Here is a 16993-nt window from a genome sequence, read left to right as displayed (position 1 = left end):
TTCTCAACACCGTTCTAAGCAAGACAGATTGTCTTAACGTCACAAGCCCGAGACACTCCAAGCGAGCACAACCCAGCGCGAGAATCTCAAGGACGCTGCGGCGTCACCGGAGCGGGCTAACTCGGTCAAGATATGATTACAGCGACGTTGATGCTATCAAGCCCCATGCGAACGGCTCCTCCCTCTTGGCAGGAATGTACGCCGCAAACCCTCGGCGCACCACTGCCCCAGACCCGGCGTGATGTCTCAAGGACGTGCTACAAGAGAAACGGAAGCGAAGTTGATGCACGTACGCACGAACAAACTACACCGTGAGGACAGATGCACAGACCTGTTGTCACGCACAAACAGGAAACAGACGCGGACATGCACGCACTACATACACGCCCGCCACGAAAAAAACTCCTCCGTGTCTGATTCCGTGAACAATGCGGGTCTTTTCGCCTCCAGTGTTGTGTGTAGTTTGTTTGGTTGACAGCGGCCCGCGCATCTCAGACGTAAGAGCGCGAAAGCGCTGTCGCTTCTTGGCGCGAGGGTTATGTGCGTGTGTGAGCGAACTCAGGTATGCATGCACGTTGACACAGTGCGTGCGTGAGCGTGCGCGTGAGTCAGAGCAATTCTTTCTCTCTTTTTTGACTTCCACGCTTGTCTCTTCTTCTTTCGATCTCGTAACATTCGGCCGCCAAAGGGCGTAGGAATGGCGTTTCTCCCACAGAACCAAGAAAAAAAAAAGAGAGAAAATCGCACGGAGGGGCGTCTTCTTTCTTTTGTCGTTTACTGTATAGCGTCTCCGTTCTTTCGGGGAGCACCGCCAAAGCAAGCAGACGTCGCCATGTCTTCCGCCCCAGCACATATCGTCGCATACGCTGCCTTTCCGGAGGAGTACTCTGCCCCCTCACCGCTCCTCAACAGACTTGGCGATGCACCTCCTATATAAGTTCGGGACGGAGACGCTAGTTTCGCAGTGCTCATCCTTGTATCGGAACGTTGCAGTTTGGTGCATATAGCCCGCGTCTTTACGTGTGCTTGGCGTTAGCGAAAAAGAAGGATCAAGCAGAATCATGTTAAAGGTGAGTTTCTCAGCGGCATGTCACCTAGTGCCACCTTTAGGACCCTGGATATCGTCGGTGTCATCGTCTGTTGGGAGATTGTCCTCACCGATCATCCCCTGTTGCCGCTGCGCTTTATTACTATCGTCTTCTTTTTCTTTTTTTTTCTTCCCGGCCAAGTGGCGTGTGGTTACCGGATGCGCGCTAATGATATCGAGCCATATAATGTTTATTACTGTGTGATGGAAGGAGCGACCAAAGAGAGTGTAATTTAGGTGCCCAGGTGATTTTGGCAGCGAAGTCTACATGAAGAACGTGAACCTTCATAACCAGCTAGCTTGAGGCTTCGCCCTATTTACGGGGAGAAAGCACTTAAGGTTTTTTCCGAGAGAAAAGCCTTTGTAAAGCAACGAATGGAAAGCTTGGTAAAATACATACTACAGAATTATGGCTTACTCCCTTGCTTTGGTTAAGTTCAGCTGGCGTTAAGAGGCGCCACGACATCTGCGCATGTTTTCTGTAAGTGTACAAAGTGCCTTCGAATTTCGTTAGTTACTTAGTTCACGCCAATTAATAGTCATACTGACCTCCTCTCGTCTCATTGCTTTATTTTAAAACATAGCCAGCTCATACCGCGGCAATAACGCCTTAAAGTGCGCTCTTTGAAGATAGAACTCGTATTGTTCTTCAATTGTGAGTGCATATGTCGACGCACTGTTTCAGATATGTTACAGCGCATCGCAGATGCTGCTGTTAACCTGGTATTAATTATTCTAATAAAAGTAAAAACGCGAACTGAATATACCGAATAGCAATGGCATTGGAGTGCCAACTGACCCGATTTTCCACCCTTCTGATATTCGTTCACCGCCATCGCTTCTAAATATTGGATTATATTTCGACGACCCCGAAAAAGAAAAAAAGTTAAGCACGCTTGGTCACCTCAGTCACCGAAGGCTCGTCGACAGTGTTCCCCCTTTTTGTGAAGTGCTGGTCATGTATTACAACATTAAGGTCCACCTTTCTCCGATTTTCTGGTCCCTATAGGACGCGTCCTATAAATTGTGACATGTTTTTTCTCCGTTCAAAACCTAAAAACGACTCATACAGCCTTCAAAGGGCACGCGAGGTCCATGAAGGTTTCGGAGCCACCACTCTCCTTGCTTGCATCTGGGCGATGCCATGAGCGTAGGATTGCAAAAGCGCAAAAATGCCTCTATGAATTAATAATAATATTTCAGGTGTAATGTCCCGAAACCACCGTATGATTGTGAGAGACGCCGTAGTGGAGGGCTCAGGAAATTTCGACCACATGGGGTTCTCTTGCGTGCACCTAAATTGAGCACTGGTGGGCCTCAAGCATCTTCGCCTCAATTGAAAATGCGCCCTCCGCGGCCGGCATTCGATCCCGCGACCTGCGGGCCAGCAGCCGAGTGCCTTGACCACTAGACCACCACGGCGGATCAGCTGTCTGAATTGAATGATTTATTTATTTATTTATTTATTTATTTATTTATTTATTTATTTATTTATTTATTTATTTACTTACTTATTAAAGTACCAGAGGCAGTACAACCTGATGCATCACAGGTCGCAGTTATTTGTGTGATAAAAATTACGTTGCAATGCCCTGTAATGCAAAAGCAATGTCATCCCACGCATTGCAAGAACTTTAAGAAGAGAGAGAGAGAGAGAGTATGAAGGTAGAATAAAGGCAGGTAGCGTATACCGGGGCAGAGCCCAACAGGTCACCCCGCTCTGGGAAAGAGGGGAATCTTAGTGGAAATTAAAGAAAACTGCAAAGCGAGAGAAGAGGAAAAGTACAGGACAGGTAGGACGCTGGAGTCCTGCCTGTTCTTTTTATACAATTATTCAAAGTTTTCTCAATCACCGGTAATGCATGAAAAAGCTATTTTAGAGCTTGCACAGCCTTCTGTTTCATGCTTTCAAGTCATATCCCCACACTATTCGTTGAATTCGCTACAGAAAAGAACAAAAAGGTGTGTTAAAGTACGATGAAATGTGTGATGTCACGGCTGTCCAACCACAAACTGCGCTGTTTCACTCGGGTGCAATGAAGACCGATATTCGGGACTTAAATAAGTGGTCAGTCGTTATACCGATTACACCAAGCATTTGCTTTATTTTTCATATAGTTTAGTTAATGTATGCTTAATACAAGATCGAATTATTGAGGTTGATTATCACTCATGCTGAGAAAACTAGCCGGCGGAGGGGGAGGAGGGCTTGTCGTAATAGCTAAGAACGTGGTGTCTTGCACTCGATTATTTATACTAAAATGAAGGACACATGCGTGTAACTTAGCGTTTTATACTGACCATGCAGTTTAAAGAAGCATTGAAAAGTTGGATAGAGTCACGTCGCGTTTGTGAACCTGGTTAGGCATCCTTTCCAGACTCGGTTGGTAATGTTTAGCCAAAAGATATTAATTGCTGTAACAGGACCTGATGAGACAAAATTCATCTTTAATTTCGCGCCCGAACGACATCCCCGTTAAGTCATGAGGACCACGCAGTTCCATGGTCTACGTTAAGAGTTCCACTTCAGAGTTCCGCATAATTTCGCGTACTTAAGGCATCTTTTGTTAAAAATTAATAATAAAGACGACAATAGAGGTATTCGAAACTTTCATGGACGGGGCGCACACGTCGCAATCCGGTCTTCCTGACGTTGACCCTATGCGCCCATTTCCGGAGCAGCAAGCCCTTCTACAGAAGGGTCGTTAGCTTACACGTTTGGAAGGCTACAATCGTCAACACAAGGGAATATTCGCCTGCTTGCGTACGCTGTGTGATTTCCGATGCTCGACTGTTTTTGAGGGTTACAGGGATTTATACCAGCCCACTCGCTTTACTCTGAACTGGCTAACCTCCCTGTCCTTCCTCTTTCAATCCTCCTTCATGGTAGAGCTTCGGGCTCTTTTATAATACAAACTAACGAACTCACGCATCAAAAGCTCGCAACCCCATGAGCATGTGGCACGGCAACTACAAGAGACGGCGTCGCCGCCCGTCTTTTTTGTCTTCACGCATTTTCGATTCCGATAACGGGCTCTTTCCATAATTCGCAAGTGCGCTTCTCTTCCCTGCATATTGAGCGTGCAATGGCGGCTCCTATCGTGCTTCAAGCGGAGACTTGGTCTCAGTTGAACGCACTGGGCCTTGTCTATTATAAGTGTTTGTATCAAGAGAGCCGACTCAACATTTTACACGTCATTGCGTAAGTAAACAGCGCTTGAACAGGCTATTCGAACTAAATGTCGAGCCGCCATTACGTGTTCCAACTGCATAGCAGGAAAGCTAACTTTACGATTTCGAAAAGGGTATATACATACACGACAACGCAGATATTTCTTGTTCATGCTTCATAAAATAGATGTGTATACGGCGATTCAATATCGTCCGTAATGCACGGGCACTGCACCCGTGAAGCGAGAGGGGAGCACTTACGAGACATGTATCCGATTGGTGGTGACTTCGCAAGCTGTCTATATAGCACTACAAAAAAATAGTGCACCGATATCCGTCACTGATGATCACGACGAAGTGGCGACGATTACGATAATTACGGCTGCGATGTTTAACGACGCAAGGCGCAACACGTGCTTTCAAAAACTCCTTAGCGCTGCCGATACATTTTGACTGACGGAAATTTACAAGTATGTTGAACGAACCCGTTTGCTTGCCGTCGCAAATACGACAAACATGTCGGCAATCACACTGATGACCTCTACCTCCAAATAATGCATCTAAGTGTCAGGCAAGTCCGTGTGTTACGCATATTGTAAGTTAAATTCTGAAACCCATCTCACAATATCTCGGTTATTCGTAATTCGCGTAAAGATTTTTGAGGTCTAAAATTTGGAGAAGAGCTCATTAAAACGTTAGCTATACACAGGTACGGGAAGTCAGGCACGGCCTTACTTTAGGACATTTCAGTATTGTATGTTGGGTGTTAAATGTTATACGTTTAATGTTGTAAAGTGTAGTGTACGACACAGTACAAATATTCGTTGACATTGTGCTCGTAACCGTGATGGACTGGTATCGATCGGAGCGGCGCTTCAATATTGCCTGCGTGTTGTTTGTGTCTCGCAGACGGCCGTCATTGCGTTGTGCTTCGTCCAGTGGGCCAGCTGCCAGTTCCCGCCATTCCCGCAGCGATTCGTGAGTATCGAAGAGGCCCACCTTCCACTTCCAGTTTCTTCACGGAAAGATAAGGGAAAGGGGAGCAGGGAGGCGTTCAGTAAACGCCTTCTCAAGTCTGTAAACGTCTTCTCAGGGCTGCAGCTAGAAATTAGGCGCATTCTTCCCCTTCTAACCACAATACTCGCGAGGACAACTTTCTGTGGCAATGAAGGGAAGGCTACTCCTCCGCGATGTAGTCCACTTCGGCTCGCATTACGAATGACAGCCGCGTTCATGTAATTCCACTGCACACAGTGTAATACGCCTGTTACACAGCCATTTGTGAGAGAAATTCGACACAAGTTAACCTTCGGCCGAGTCGTCGGAATAGCTGGAGATCGACACGCGCTCGCCTTAAGACGAGGACGCCATTTTGGTTTTGTACGACGTTTCTCAGACGCGCAAAAACGCGGAATGACTCTTCAGAGAGCAACAATAAATAATAGTATCTCCTCAGCGCGTGCAGCGTCTCTTTATAAACAGCATTTAGTACAAAATTGTGTTGTTCTTTTTTATTACTATCACGCGAAAAACGCGGATGCATTCGTGGCACGATATTCTAGAGTGGTGGCAAATGCCCACTTTGCCTCCGTAGCCTTCCCTTCATTGCCACAGAAAGTTGTCCCCGAGTGTACCACCAAGTCGGATGATTTCAACAGTAATCAATGTTAGATGAGCGTACAGAAGAAATAGAGCAGCCGACGCACAAAGAGCTGTGTGTGCGTCCCGTTGTCTGGCCTCTCGTTTTTTGCGCTGTTCTTTAAAGTATGTACAGAGTCAAGCTGACAAAAGTATTTCAAGCCAGCAAGACGACAAAAGTAGAAGGTTCATATAACTTTACGAGATAAATGTACGTTGTGTCACGTAAAATTGTGGTATCTTAAACACAAGAACTCAGAGAACCACTTATGACATTTGCCTAAGACGACCGGAAGGCGGAAGCCTTAGACGTCTTATCGACCGCGAAAATTCATCAGCGTCCCACGTCGGCAACGTCCCGCGGCATCGTCGCCAACATGAGTGACGCAAAAAATAGATAATCACGTGATAACGTCTCACATGACATCATCACGATGTCACCAATAGACAAATAATGTGACATGTTCATGACGACATGCCGTCATCACGTACATCGAGAGGTGCTCAAAGATGGGCGGGCCGATCACGGTGGAGTGCGAGACCAGGTGAGGTGCCTGGTCTACAAGAAGAAGAAGGTCGCTTCCAGCTTCGAGTTGTTTTATAGGTGAACGCATAAGAGACGCTGTGATTTGTCTTTTCAGTCAGTGTATTGCTTGACGCATTTAGAGTCACTTAAGGCTTTCGCCTTAACAACGAATTTTCGAGTTATGTGAACTTTTATGAGATACCCAATACCGACGAGAAGTTAAACCTGAATGTAGACGACCCTGCACAACCAACAAGATCAACTGTTCGCATATTTAAAAGAGTAATTGTTGAAGTGTAACGTCCCAAAACCACGATATGATTATGAGGGACGCCGTAGTGGAGGGATCCGGAAATTTCGGCCAGTTGAGGTTCTTTAACGTGTGCTTAATGGGGCCTCAAGCATTTTCGCCTCCATCGAAGGTGAGACCACTGAAGCCGGTATCCGATCCCGCGGCCATCGGATCAGCAGTCGAGCACCATACACGCTCGCCGTGGCGGGTGCGCGCTTTTCAAGTGCATTATAAAAAAAACTGGTCTATAGCCTATCACACTGAAGTGCATCCATCTGTTGTTGTTTTTTCTGCAGCTTCCGCAGACGTTGCCGAAGCCCGTGCTCGTGCCAGTGGTGCCCGGTGGTGGCGCCGGGAATCCCCTGGGCTGGTCACCGTACAGCTTCGCATACGACGCGCCGGGAGCGGACGGCTCTAGCAGCCGAAGCGAGTCCGGCGACGCGCAGGGCCGGGTCACGGGCTTCTACACCATCACCACGGCGGAGGGGTCGCGACGCCGCGTCAGCTACGTGGCCGACGAGAACGGATTCCGCGCCACCGTAGACACCAACGAGCACGGCACCGCCGACGAGTCGCCGGCCGACGTCGTCTGGAGGTGAGCGCCGCGTAAACGTGCGAACCTTTGCGATAGCAACAATACGGACACTTCCAGTGAATTTTGTCCGTCGCCGTCATGTCCCGTAAACGTCCAGATCGGTAACATCGCCTCACGCATCGCATGTTCGATGCGCGAGCAAAAGTGCGCGCGCATTGAGGTGTGGGAAAACGGTGGACGCGGCTGGTCGAAGCAGAGATGAAACGAGTCGCCAATCTCTGTCGCACGAAGGGCGCCTGGGACATCACTCCATGCGTGAGGTCTGCCGTCGATCGCTCCTCAAGCAGAGAGGAAACTACCCGCCCGTCTCTTGTCGAGCGAAGGAGCATGGAGGGTTGTCTGTAGACGGGAAGGGGGAGATATTCTGCGCTGCTCGAGCATCAACTTCGCGAGCTGCAATAGCAAAAGGGCGCAGTAGTGAGAGCCGGTGATCAACGGCGTGGCAGACATCAGAGACCTCGACAGGCATCAGTTGTGCATGCTGTACACTGACCGTTTACTCTACGTTGAAACGACAGACAGCATGAAGACCGCTTCGCTCGCTGAAGCGGCCGTATTCACTTAACGCGTTTTGTAGAATTGCGTGAGTTCGGATCAGTACTAACTTTTAGCTATCGCATTCAATGTTTCGGCTTTCCGGCGAAACTGTGATTTATATATATATATATATATATATATATATATATATATATATATATATATATATATATATATATATATTGTGGCAAAGCCTTCGAAGAGTGGGTCGTCCTCCTCTCGAGTGCCTTCTAGTGGGTCGCCCTTTTCATAAGAATAAGAGCAGCTCGTGCAGAGAGTCGGTCCCCGCATTGACTGTCGCTTTCGTGAATCATCAACGAGTGTCCGCCAATAAACGTCTTAACAATATATATATATATATATATATATATATATATAGATTGTGAAATCGTAGGCGTCAGTTTCAAATTTTACCGAGTTGAAAATTGGAGGTGGGGGGGGGGGGGGAGTGGAGTCCATTGTAACCTTACAGCCTTCAAAAAGATAAGTCCGCTTTTCGAAACGTCCGCTCCAGAACCGTGTACTCCCCGTTTTCGAATTTCACAATAGCCAGACGCGCATATGTAAGAGCCCCACTGTGATTCCGCCATCTTGTAAAATTCCGCAATGGCCGTTTAGCCTGCAGAGGCCGCCCCAGCCCTATAAACCAAGGAAAGTTTAAAAAATGGCTAATTTGACAACATCGCAGAATTAGAGTAAAAATAGCATACCTGCACGTTCTAGTTGTGTGAGAGCAACTTATAAGTTATACGCTCTTCCACAAACTATGTACTTCCGTTTTCGAACTAATTAAAGTTGCATCCCATACATTTACGCTTCTGAATTGCAGGCGCGACGTCTAGCCGAGACTGCAGCAAGGTTATGGTTATAAGTTGGTCAAGAGCTCCATTAGCGCACCTCTGGCGTGACGCATACGCCGTTGACCTATCTCTGTAGCGTACACCACACGATCCTTTTGTTTGCTAGAAAGGAGATGACTTGACTAATGGTGCTAACAGGTGAACGGAATACACGGTGGCTATAGAAAGTGCGACTATCGAGGGTGGCCGTCAAGCCTCGTACTCATATATCTCAGTTTTGCTATAACCTTGAGGCAGGCCGTATGAAAAAAAAAAAACTTTTGTGTTTATGTGTGTGTTATATGAGGGGGGAGGGGTATAACCAGCCTTGTATTTATGTTAGACTGCCTGCTTAATGATAATATTTGGAGTTTTACGTCCCATACCCACAATACGATTATGAGAGAACGCCGTAGTGGAGGGCTCGGCATTTTCAATTTGACTTATAGCACAGTACACGGGCTTCTACCGTTTCGCCTCCACTGAAATGAGACATAAGCGGTTGAGATTGGACCCATGACCTGTGGGTCAGGAGCCGAGCATCTGATCCACCGAAATGCACTCGTGTGGGTGCTTGTATGAACGCATGTGTATATATATATATATATATATATATATATATATATATATATATATATATATATATATATATATATATATATATATATATATATACATGCAAAATAGAAAATTTTCGGGAAGGGGTTGGCGCCCCGCCGTGGTGGTCCAGTGGCTAAGGTACTCGGCTGCTGACCCGCAGGTCGCGGGATCAAATCCCGGCTGCGGCGGCTGCATTTCCGATGGAGGCGGAAATGTTGTAGGCCCGTGTGCTCAGATTTGGGTGCACTTTAAAGAACCCCAGGTGGTGGAAATTTCCGGAGCCCTCCACTACGGCGTCTCTCATAATCATATGGTGGTTTTGGGACGTTAAACCCCCCATATCAATCAATCAATCAATCAGGGAAGGTGTTGGCGTAGGCTTTAAGTGAAAACTAAATTTTAATACTCGAACAATTTCCTCTGCGCACTTACATTTAAGCAACCAGTCACTGTTACAGCTGGGAACGTGCGCATTGCGACCCGCTTCGATGATTCTCGGTTAAGGCGGTCGATTGTGTTTTCGGATCCGGAGAGCTCCTCTCGCAAAGTGGTGCGTGATCTTCCGTCACGAGTCTTGCTGGTGTAAAGTATCGCAACTCGATCCTCGCTGCAACTCCATAGTTGAGGTATATCTCTTGGCGCCGTTTAGTATAACGGTGCCTGCAAAAGGCTCGTTCCGAGCGCCGACCGATCGGTGTGGTGTGCCACAGGGGGCATTGGCGCGGGCAAGGTTCTGCATTCAAGGTGGGAGATGGGAAGGGGGGTCAAGCTTTATTGCTGCCGCTCCCCTCTCTCGTTGGTTGAGTCCTATAGAAAGCAAGCTTCACAGTGGATGCAAGAATGAAGATTAGGCGATGATATGCTTCTTAAAACGACCGATGATCCGATGATATGCATCTTATAAGTGAGAGGGGGTATAGTGAAAAGTCTACCTCATGTATTCACTCAATAAAGCCCTCCCCCGAAGGGAAACACTACGCACACCTATGCCCCTTTGTTTGAATTGCTCTACTAGACGTCAATATATAATTATGCAACAGTGGTGTCCGAGAGCCACGTCCTCCACAGCAGACTGCCGGACAATAAATGTACTCGATACACATGGGTATACGCGCTCAATGGTAGAAAAAAAAATTACGCGTGCCTTCAGTGATTTTCGTCGTTATATTATACTACGAGGTTCAGAAAATTTCATGCGCCGTGCGGCAACCTAGACGAAACGTAAAACAGTTGGTTAAACTCGGCTACCCTTAGCACGCATATGTTCTCATGCTCCCCGCTTTTGCTGCAGGTCTACCGCGCCAAAGGTTCACGGCGGAGGCATAACGCGACCAGGGGGCGCTGCCGGAGCCCAGGCCGCCTTCTATCCTGCCGGAGGACAGCAGCAGCAAGCCTTCCAGTATCCCTTCTCCAAGGCGTGATGAGGCCCGGGCTACCGCTGTTAAAGCCACAAATCGAGACGAGAGCGTGGTGAGGAGAGTCCGAATGATGACCGACATGCGTCGCACGGGCTCGGAGACTCGCAGGCGGAGTCAGTAGCGCGAGCGCTTGCATGCGGTCATGCGACAGGAATGGTGCGAGAGGCGCTTAATAAAAATTCATCCAGAGACACCTGATCGTTTGCTCAAATCTGCCACTAGGGTATAGAATTGCTATCCTTTGTCCGCGCAATTGAGGTAACGGACACTGTAAGCGTCATGCGTATCTGTCCGACACGCCTCAATGCATATATGTTGGTGCGAGTGTTTTGTACATACACACACACAAAAATGCAAACATTTTCGGAGGGGGAGGCAGCCCGTGTGATCCTTATTCACACACTGGCTATGCCATTAAAGCAATTAATGGTAATATGAAGGTGGGACTATTTGAATATAGGTTCGTGCTTCTATTGTAACAGGTCAACACGTTAATGCTTCTGCAATGCGTACGTAGTCATTTTTCTAGCAGTTTTTTGGTAAAGTCACATTTTTCCTAACAATGGCGCAAGTAAGTCTACTGACCTCGCTGGAGCAGCGTTCTGTCATTACAGAGCTTTAACTACAGCATAGAGGAAACGAGTTCTACAATCGAGCAGCGGCGTGCACTTTACATAATGCTGTGGTTAACCACAACGTGCTACCCAGTTTTAATTGAGCCGTGTACTGTGGTTTAGCACACTCTCACGCCAGGCACAGTGCAATACACCGTAGTTCAGGGTGCTGTCAAATGACGTCATATTATGACGCTCGACCTGATGCCAGCTATATGATTGGTCCAGGGAGGTGCAACGGTTTCTGCGATTGGCTCAAGGTGGAATTCGACAGCCACGAGTTTTTTAATAGTATGGCAGTTGACCATTGCTAATGAAAAAAAAGGAATGAACGAATGAATGAATGTGTTTCTGAATTTATCTTTAAAAATAGATACATAATATGCATGATCAGCAGGTATAAGCGGAAAGCATTCGATTATTTCAATAAAAGCAATGTACGCTTTGGTTCGCCTCAGTGTCACAATAATTCGCCACCCAATCACTACACATATACTTGTACTCGTCGCATGCGCCCTTTATTACAGTGTACTTTACGCCTGCTAGCATGCGAAGTTGCTTCTTTACAAACACATTGACAATAGATGCTGCTGCTCAACACATAGGCATTGTGTTTCGTAGGCTCCTAAACCCTACAAAAAATAAAAACGACCACGAAGGCACAAGGACTGCCTGGCGATAACCCGCCGATAAATTGCGCTGGGGTACGGCGTGAGACTGAAGTTGTTACAGAATTAAAATTTGATAAACGATTGCGACTGAACATTTCTGAGGATAATAACCGAACCAAGCTAGAGTTATCTTCGGTATCACGTAATGACTATTAACACTGCTTTTTTGACCGTAATGACTTGCACTTATTCCTTGCATTTCTTTTTTCCATAGCAATTCGCCCCTGGAATAAATTTTCTCCTGCCCATGTGTCTGTCTGCTCGATTTTTAAACTGCGCACAATCATCTTTCCTTGCGAAGGCGGCCCCGTATCCGCAGGATCCAACAATAAACAAAAGGAAAGAAAGAAAGAAAGAAAGAAAGAAAGAAAGAAAGAAAGAAAGAAAGAAAGAAAGAAATAGGAACGATTAAGTGAGGGCAAGTGAATCTTTGCGTCTGACATACAGCTTTTCTTTCTTTTAGGAGTAGATTGCACTATGTCCCTCCGTCCACAAACCACCACCCGGCGTCTATCTGTGACTGTAGAAACGGGAACATCTAGCAAACACAAAATGTTAATGAAATGCTGTTAGCCAGAACAAACAAAATAAAAGGCCGCAACAACGAATAACGTCGACATTTGATCACCCACCAATGAAAGCATATGGCAGAACAAAAAAATTACCAAAAACAAAATAAAAGGCTCTTAACCAGAATAACATAGAAGGCCATAATTCGTGATACAGCGCACACTGCTTCGCTTCATCATCAGCATTCACTTTGTGAATATGCATGATGATGGGGATTAACGGCAGTTTCCGCAGATTATGCCTTTCATCAAGTGTAAGGCCCAAGGGACGGCTTCATGCTAGTACCTAGTACTCTAAAGCGTTACCCACTTTTTCTGAACACACGTAAAACCTCCTTGGTTTTATCAGGAACGGCTCACTGCTCTACCATAGTTGAGTATGAAGTAGTCGAAATCGTTAAACACTTTTTCTAAATACAAATGCCTGAGGCCCATGTGCTCGTTAAAACAACCCCAGGTGGTCGAAATTTCTGGAACCTTCCAATGCGGCGTATCTCGTAATCATATGATGGTTTCGCCATATGTTACTCTATGGTTTCAATTATAATTAATATGCGTGGATTACTTTCTTTACATCGCATCGCACCGCAGGTCACGGGTTCGAATCCCGGCTGCGGCGGCTGCATTTTCGATGGAGGCGGAAATGTTGTAGGCCCGTGTGCTCAGATTTGGGCGCACGTTAAAGAACCCCAGGCGGTCGAAATTTCCGGAGCCCTCCACTACGGCGTCTCTCATAATCATATGGTGGTTTTGGGACGTTAAACCCCACATATCAATCAATCAATTACATTGCATCGCATAATGCTCCATCCTAATTGTTTATATCCTTCATGCCGGGCTGTCATCCACGAGCTTAGGAACAAAACATTTGAGTTGCTACAGGCCACGACGACGGTCATGCGCTCACATCCAAGCAACAACAAAAAGCGGCAACGTGAAAATGACAAGCTGGCTCGATAAGTGGTCATATCGCCGTATTATAAATCGCATGATCACCGACGAGCCACGATCGAGAGAGAGAGCACAATTTATTGGACAACGGTGCATAGAAGTCATGGTGTAAAAATAATCAGGTGTTGACAATGAGCGCACCTTAGCGGCCAGATAATGTTCGGTCTCGCGAGCACACACTGCTGTTTGCGCCGCGGCCAACATACCCAACGAAGCGGTGCTGGCGCATCGCAATTACTCTGCCTGCTCAACGTTATCGTTTTAGTGGCGTGACTAACACACTCAAAGCGCGAAGATAATTTGTCGTTTTAAATTAAAAATAAAGCTTCACCAGGTGTAAAGATTCATTAACACGAAAATGCCTAGTGCAGGCTTTGAACGTCGTCAGCACGGATCGATCGGGGAGCACTCAAAGCTAAGTTCCACTCGCCTGCATTTGTATTTTTGTCTGTTCACAACATTCCTCAATGAAAAGAAAAACAATTTTAAAAAACAACGTCAGCCAGTGTGCTACTTCTCCATTAAAATATTGATATGTAGGGTTTAACGTCCTAAAACCACCATATGATCACGAGAGACGCAGTAAAGGAGAGCTCTGAAAATTTCGACCCACTGGGGTCGAAATTTTCCAAATCTGAGCACACTGACCTACAACATTTCTGCCTCCATCGGGAATGCAGCCGCCACAGCCGGGATTCGATCCCGCGACCTGCGGGTCAGCAGCCGAGTACCTTAACCACTAGACCCTTACGGCGGGGCCCACCAAAATATTTCCCCTGGGGAGAAAATGCAAGGAACTCCCACGTTCTTAGATGCATGTGCACGTTAAACCGCCCCGGGTGGTCAAAGTTAGTCAGGAGCTCTCTACTATGGCGGCCCTTGTGATAGAATCGTGATTTTGACACGTAAAACCCGAGGAATAATTATTAACCCTCTATCAAAGGAGGATATAGTTACTGCACGAGAAACGTATTTCATGCGCATCGCTGCTTCCATTTACACATGAAACGATTGAACCATAGTTGCGCTTGTTCCATGTGAACGCGATATAAATAAATATTTGAAACGCGCAATTATTCCTTATCAAGCACACAAGAGCAAGGGAGTTGTTCCATGAAATATGTAAATATTCGATTCGGGCAAGTGTTATATAAACAGCACACTAAAGCGATGCGGTTGTTCATGGCTAGATGTTACTAAGAAAGTTCACATATTTACCCCAACGATCACTTTCAGACGGCACTTAGAAGAGAGGCCCACGCTCCGCACAAGTCCGCTAGTCAGAACGGCAGTACAAAACACGTTATACGTACCCGTTGCGGGAACCTCTCCGCAATTTGACGTCACCTTCATCAAAAGAATAACAATTAACACACGCAAACAAACAAAAAAAGAAACCTGACTTCAAAACAGCGTGGTCACACATGCCAACAAAAAAATCGGCAGCGTGCATGAGCGTTTCTGCCGAGCGTGCTACCGAGATGGCTGATGGATGGATGGATGTGGCTGTACCCTTTAGATCGGGCGGCGGCTAACGCCACCTAGCCGTAATACTTAGTGAACTAATGATTAGATTTATTTTTTTCCCTTTAAATAGTGAGGTTGAGGATTCGTACTGACTCCGCTAGTCGCAGCGCCATCTAAGAAGGCACCGATAAAGCTGCTAGATAACTGATAACTGCCCGAACATTGTCTGGACGCACTGGGTTGCGTTTTTCAACGCGTTGCGGGGAGTGTGTCAGCTCCTATATTTTCTCATGCCGTGATAGAACTACACTGTACAATTTTAATGAAAGTGAACACGCTAGCGTGTGGCCCGCGTTGTGCCGCGGCCACGTACAGCACCATAAGCCGACAGATATGGCGTCTGCTTTTGGCGGCATCGCCCCTTGAGTGACCCTGCAGAGCGGGAGCACTATCTAGCGCTCGTCCAACGGCCATAACTCGTTGTTTTGTTTTTGTTAACAGGTGACGCGAAAAGCGGGCGCGTTTTTTTTTTTTTTAACTGTCGTTTGATGGTGCTGTAGGCAGCAGCGGCATAGAGTTACTTTTTATGCTAACTACCTTGAGGTAGCATATACAGTAACTGTATACAGCGGCAGAGCCCTTTCATGAAAATGAACACTGTATACCTGCGCGCATTGGTATTCGCAGGTATAATGTGGCAGCAGAAAGCACAGGACCGGGTTGATTGGCGGATCACGGAAGAGGCCTTTGCCCTACAGTAGGTGTAGTTAGTCTGGCGACGACGACGACGATGATGATGATGATGATGATGATGATGATGATGACGCATACAAATACGCATGTGAGCCCTTCGTGGGGCGCCTTTCTGTAACGTCACCGATTACGGTTTTTCTCACGTAGGACGCCACTCCCGAAATCCGTAGGCGGCAAGATCTTCGCTTAGAAAGATGCATGACGACGAAATGATTTGGTTTTTACGGTGCATAAGCAACTTGGGCCATCATGCACCAAACGCGTGGCATGATTCTCTTAATATGTTGTAACTTACATCACCGAGTCCTTGTCAAGAGCCCTGAGGATACAAACAGGTTTAAAGGCGTCGATTTTCTTCTCTATAGTGAGAAGGTGAACTAGGTGTTCCTGTATGAATTTGTGAATGAGTATAAATTTATAGTTTTTCTAGATTGGCTGCTTCTCTTAGGAAGCTAAAAACGTACGAGTTATGAACCAGCGCGTCTTCACTTCCAAGCAATAAAATAAGTTAAGGTAAAGTGTTTTTTCTTAGTTCTTCAAGTTTAGTGCATGAGTGTAAAATGTTAATCAATGATAACTCACATCCGCATCTCTCGCACAGATCTTTAATTGTGTAATTTTGCTAGTACTTCTCGCTCACGAACGCACAGCACCAATGTTTCGGCCTGGGAGGTCATCCTTCGCATTATCATCACTAACATATAAACTTCCACTCGGCAGCAAAACTGATCAATAATTTTCCTCTAACCAAAAATTAAACGTGCTACGATGTTTTGATAAAGATATCGCAATAATTTTTTGTCCGGCCATCAATAATCCATTTTTGTTGAGCAATAACGTAAATCCAGAAAAAGCAAAATGGGGGACCCACATCTTGCCATGGTGGCAATTTTTTATATGTTGGTTTTATTTGTAGTTATAAATCAAAATAATTCTTTCAAATATAATTTTAGAAATAAGAGCACGGGTTCTCAGCTCACGTAATTTAATCTTCCCTGAAACCGGTCGAGTGACAGTTGTGATTTAAATAGTCTTACACGGTTGGGGAAATCGACACAGGTATCAAAAGAAAAGTTTGAATGTTCTCATTTTAACTACATGTCAACCAATTCAAATATATGAAGGGGGTGCTTGCAAGGCGTGTCCCGCCTAGCCTGGGCACAAGGGGGGGGGGGGGGGGTTCAAGACCATTCCTCCTTCCATGATTTACACACGAGTGGTCTTGACTTAGCCCACAGTGTAACAACGAAAGAGATCGATTCGCA

At 46.3% G+C, this 16993-nt stretch overlaps 1 protein-coding gene across 1 annotated transcript; it reads left to right on the top strand.

Moving 5' to 3' along the window:
* The first annotated feature begins 940 nt into the window (after window positions 1–940).
* On the top strand, window positions 941–10896 carry LOC119174619 (uncharacterized). Its single transcript, XM_037425605.2, has 4 exons — window positions 941–1070; window positions 5168–5236; window positions 7011–7309; window positions 10577–10896. The coding sequence occupies exons 1-4, from the start codon at window positions 1062–1064 to the stop codon at window positions 10704–10706; spliced, it is 507 nt and encodes a 168-aa protein (XP_037281502.2). The 5' UTR covers window positions 941–1061; the 3' UTR covers window positions 10707–10896.
* The last annotated feature ends 6097 nt before the right edge of the window (window positions 10897–16993 follow it).

Source organism: Rhipicephalus microplus, chromosome 5 (genome assembly GCF_043290135.1).
Source record: "Rhipicephalus microplus isolate Deutch F79 chromosome 5, USDA_Rmic, whole genome shotgun sequence".
Taxonomy (NCBI): Eukaryota; Metazoa; Arthropoda; class Arachnida; order Ixodida; family Ixodidae; genus Rhipicephalus; species Rhipicephalus microplus.
This window is presented reverse-complemented; position numbering and strand designations above follow the sequence as displayed.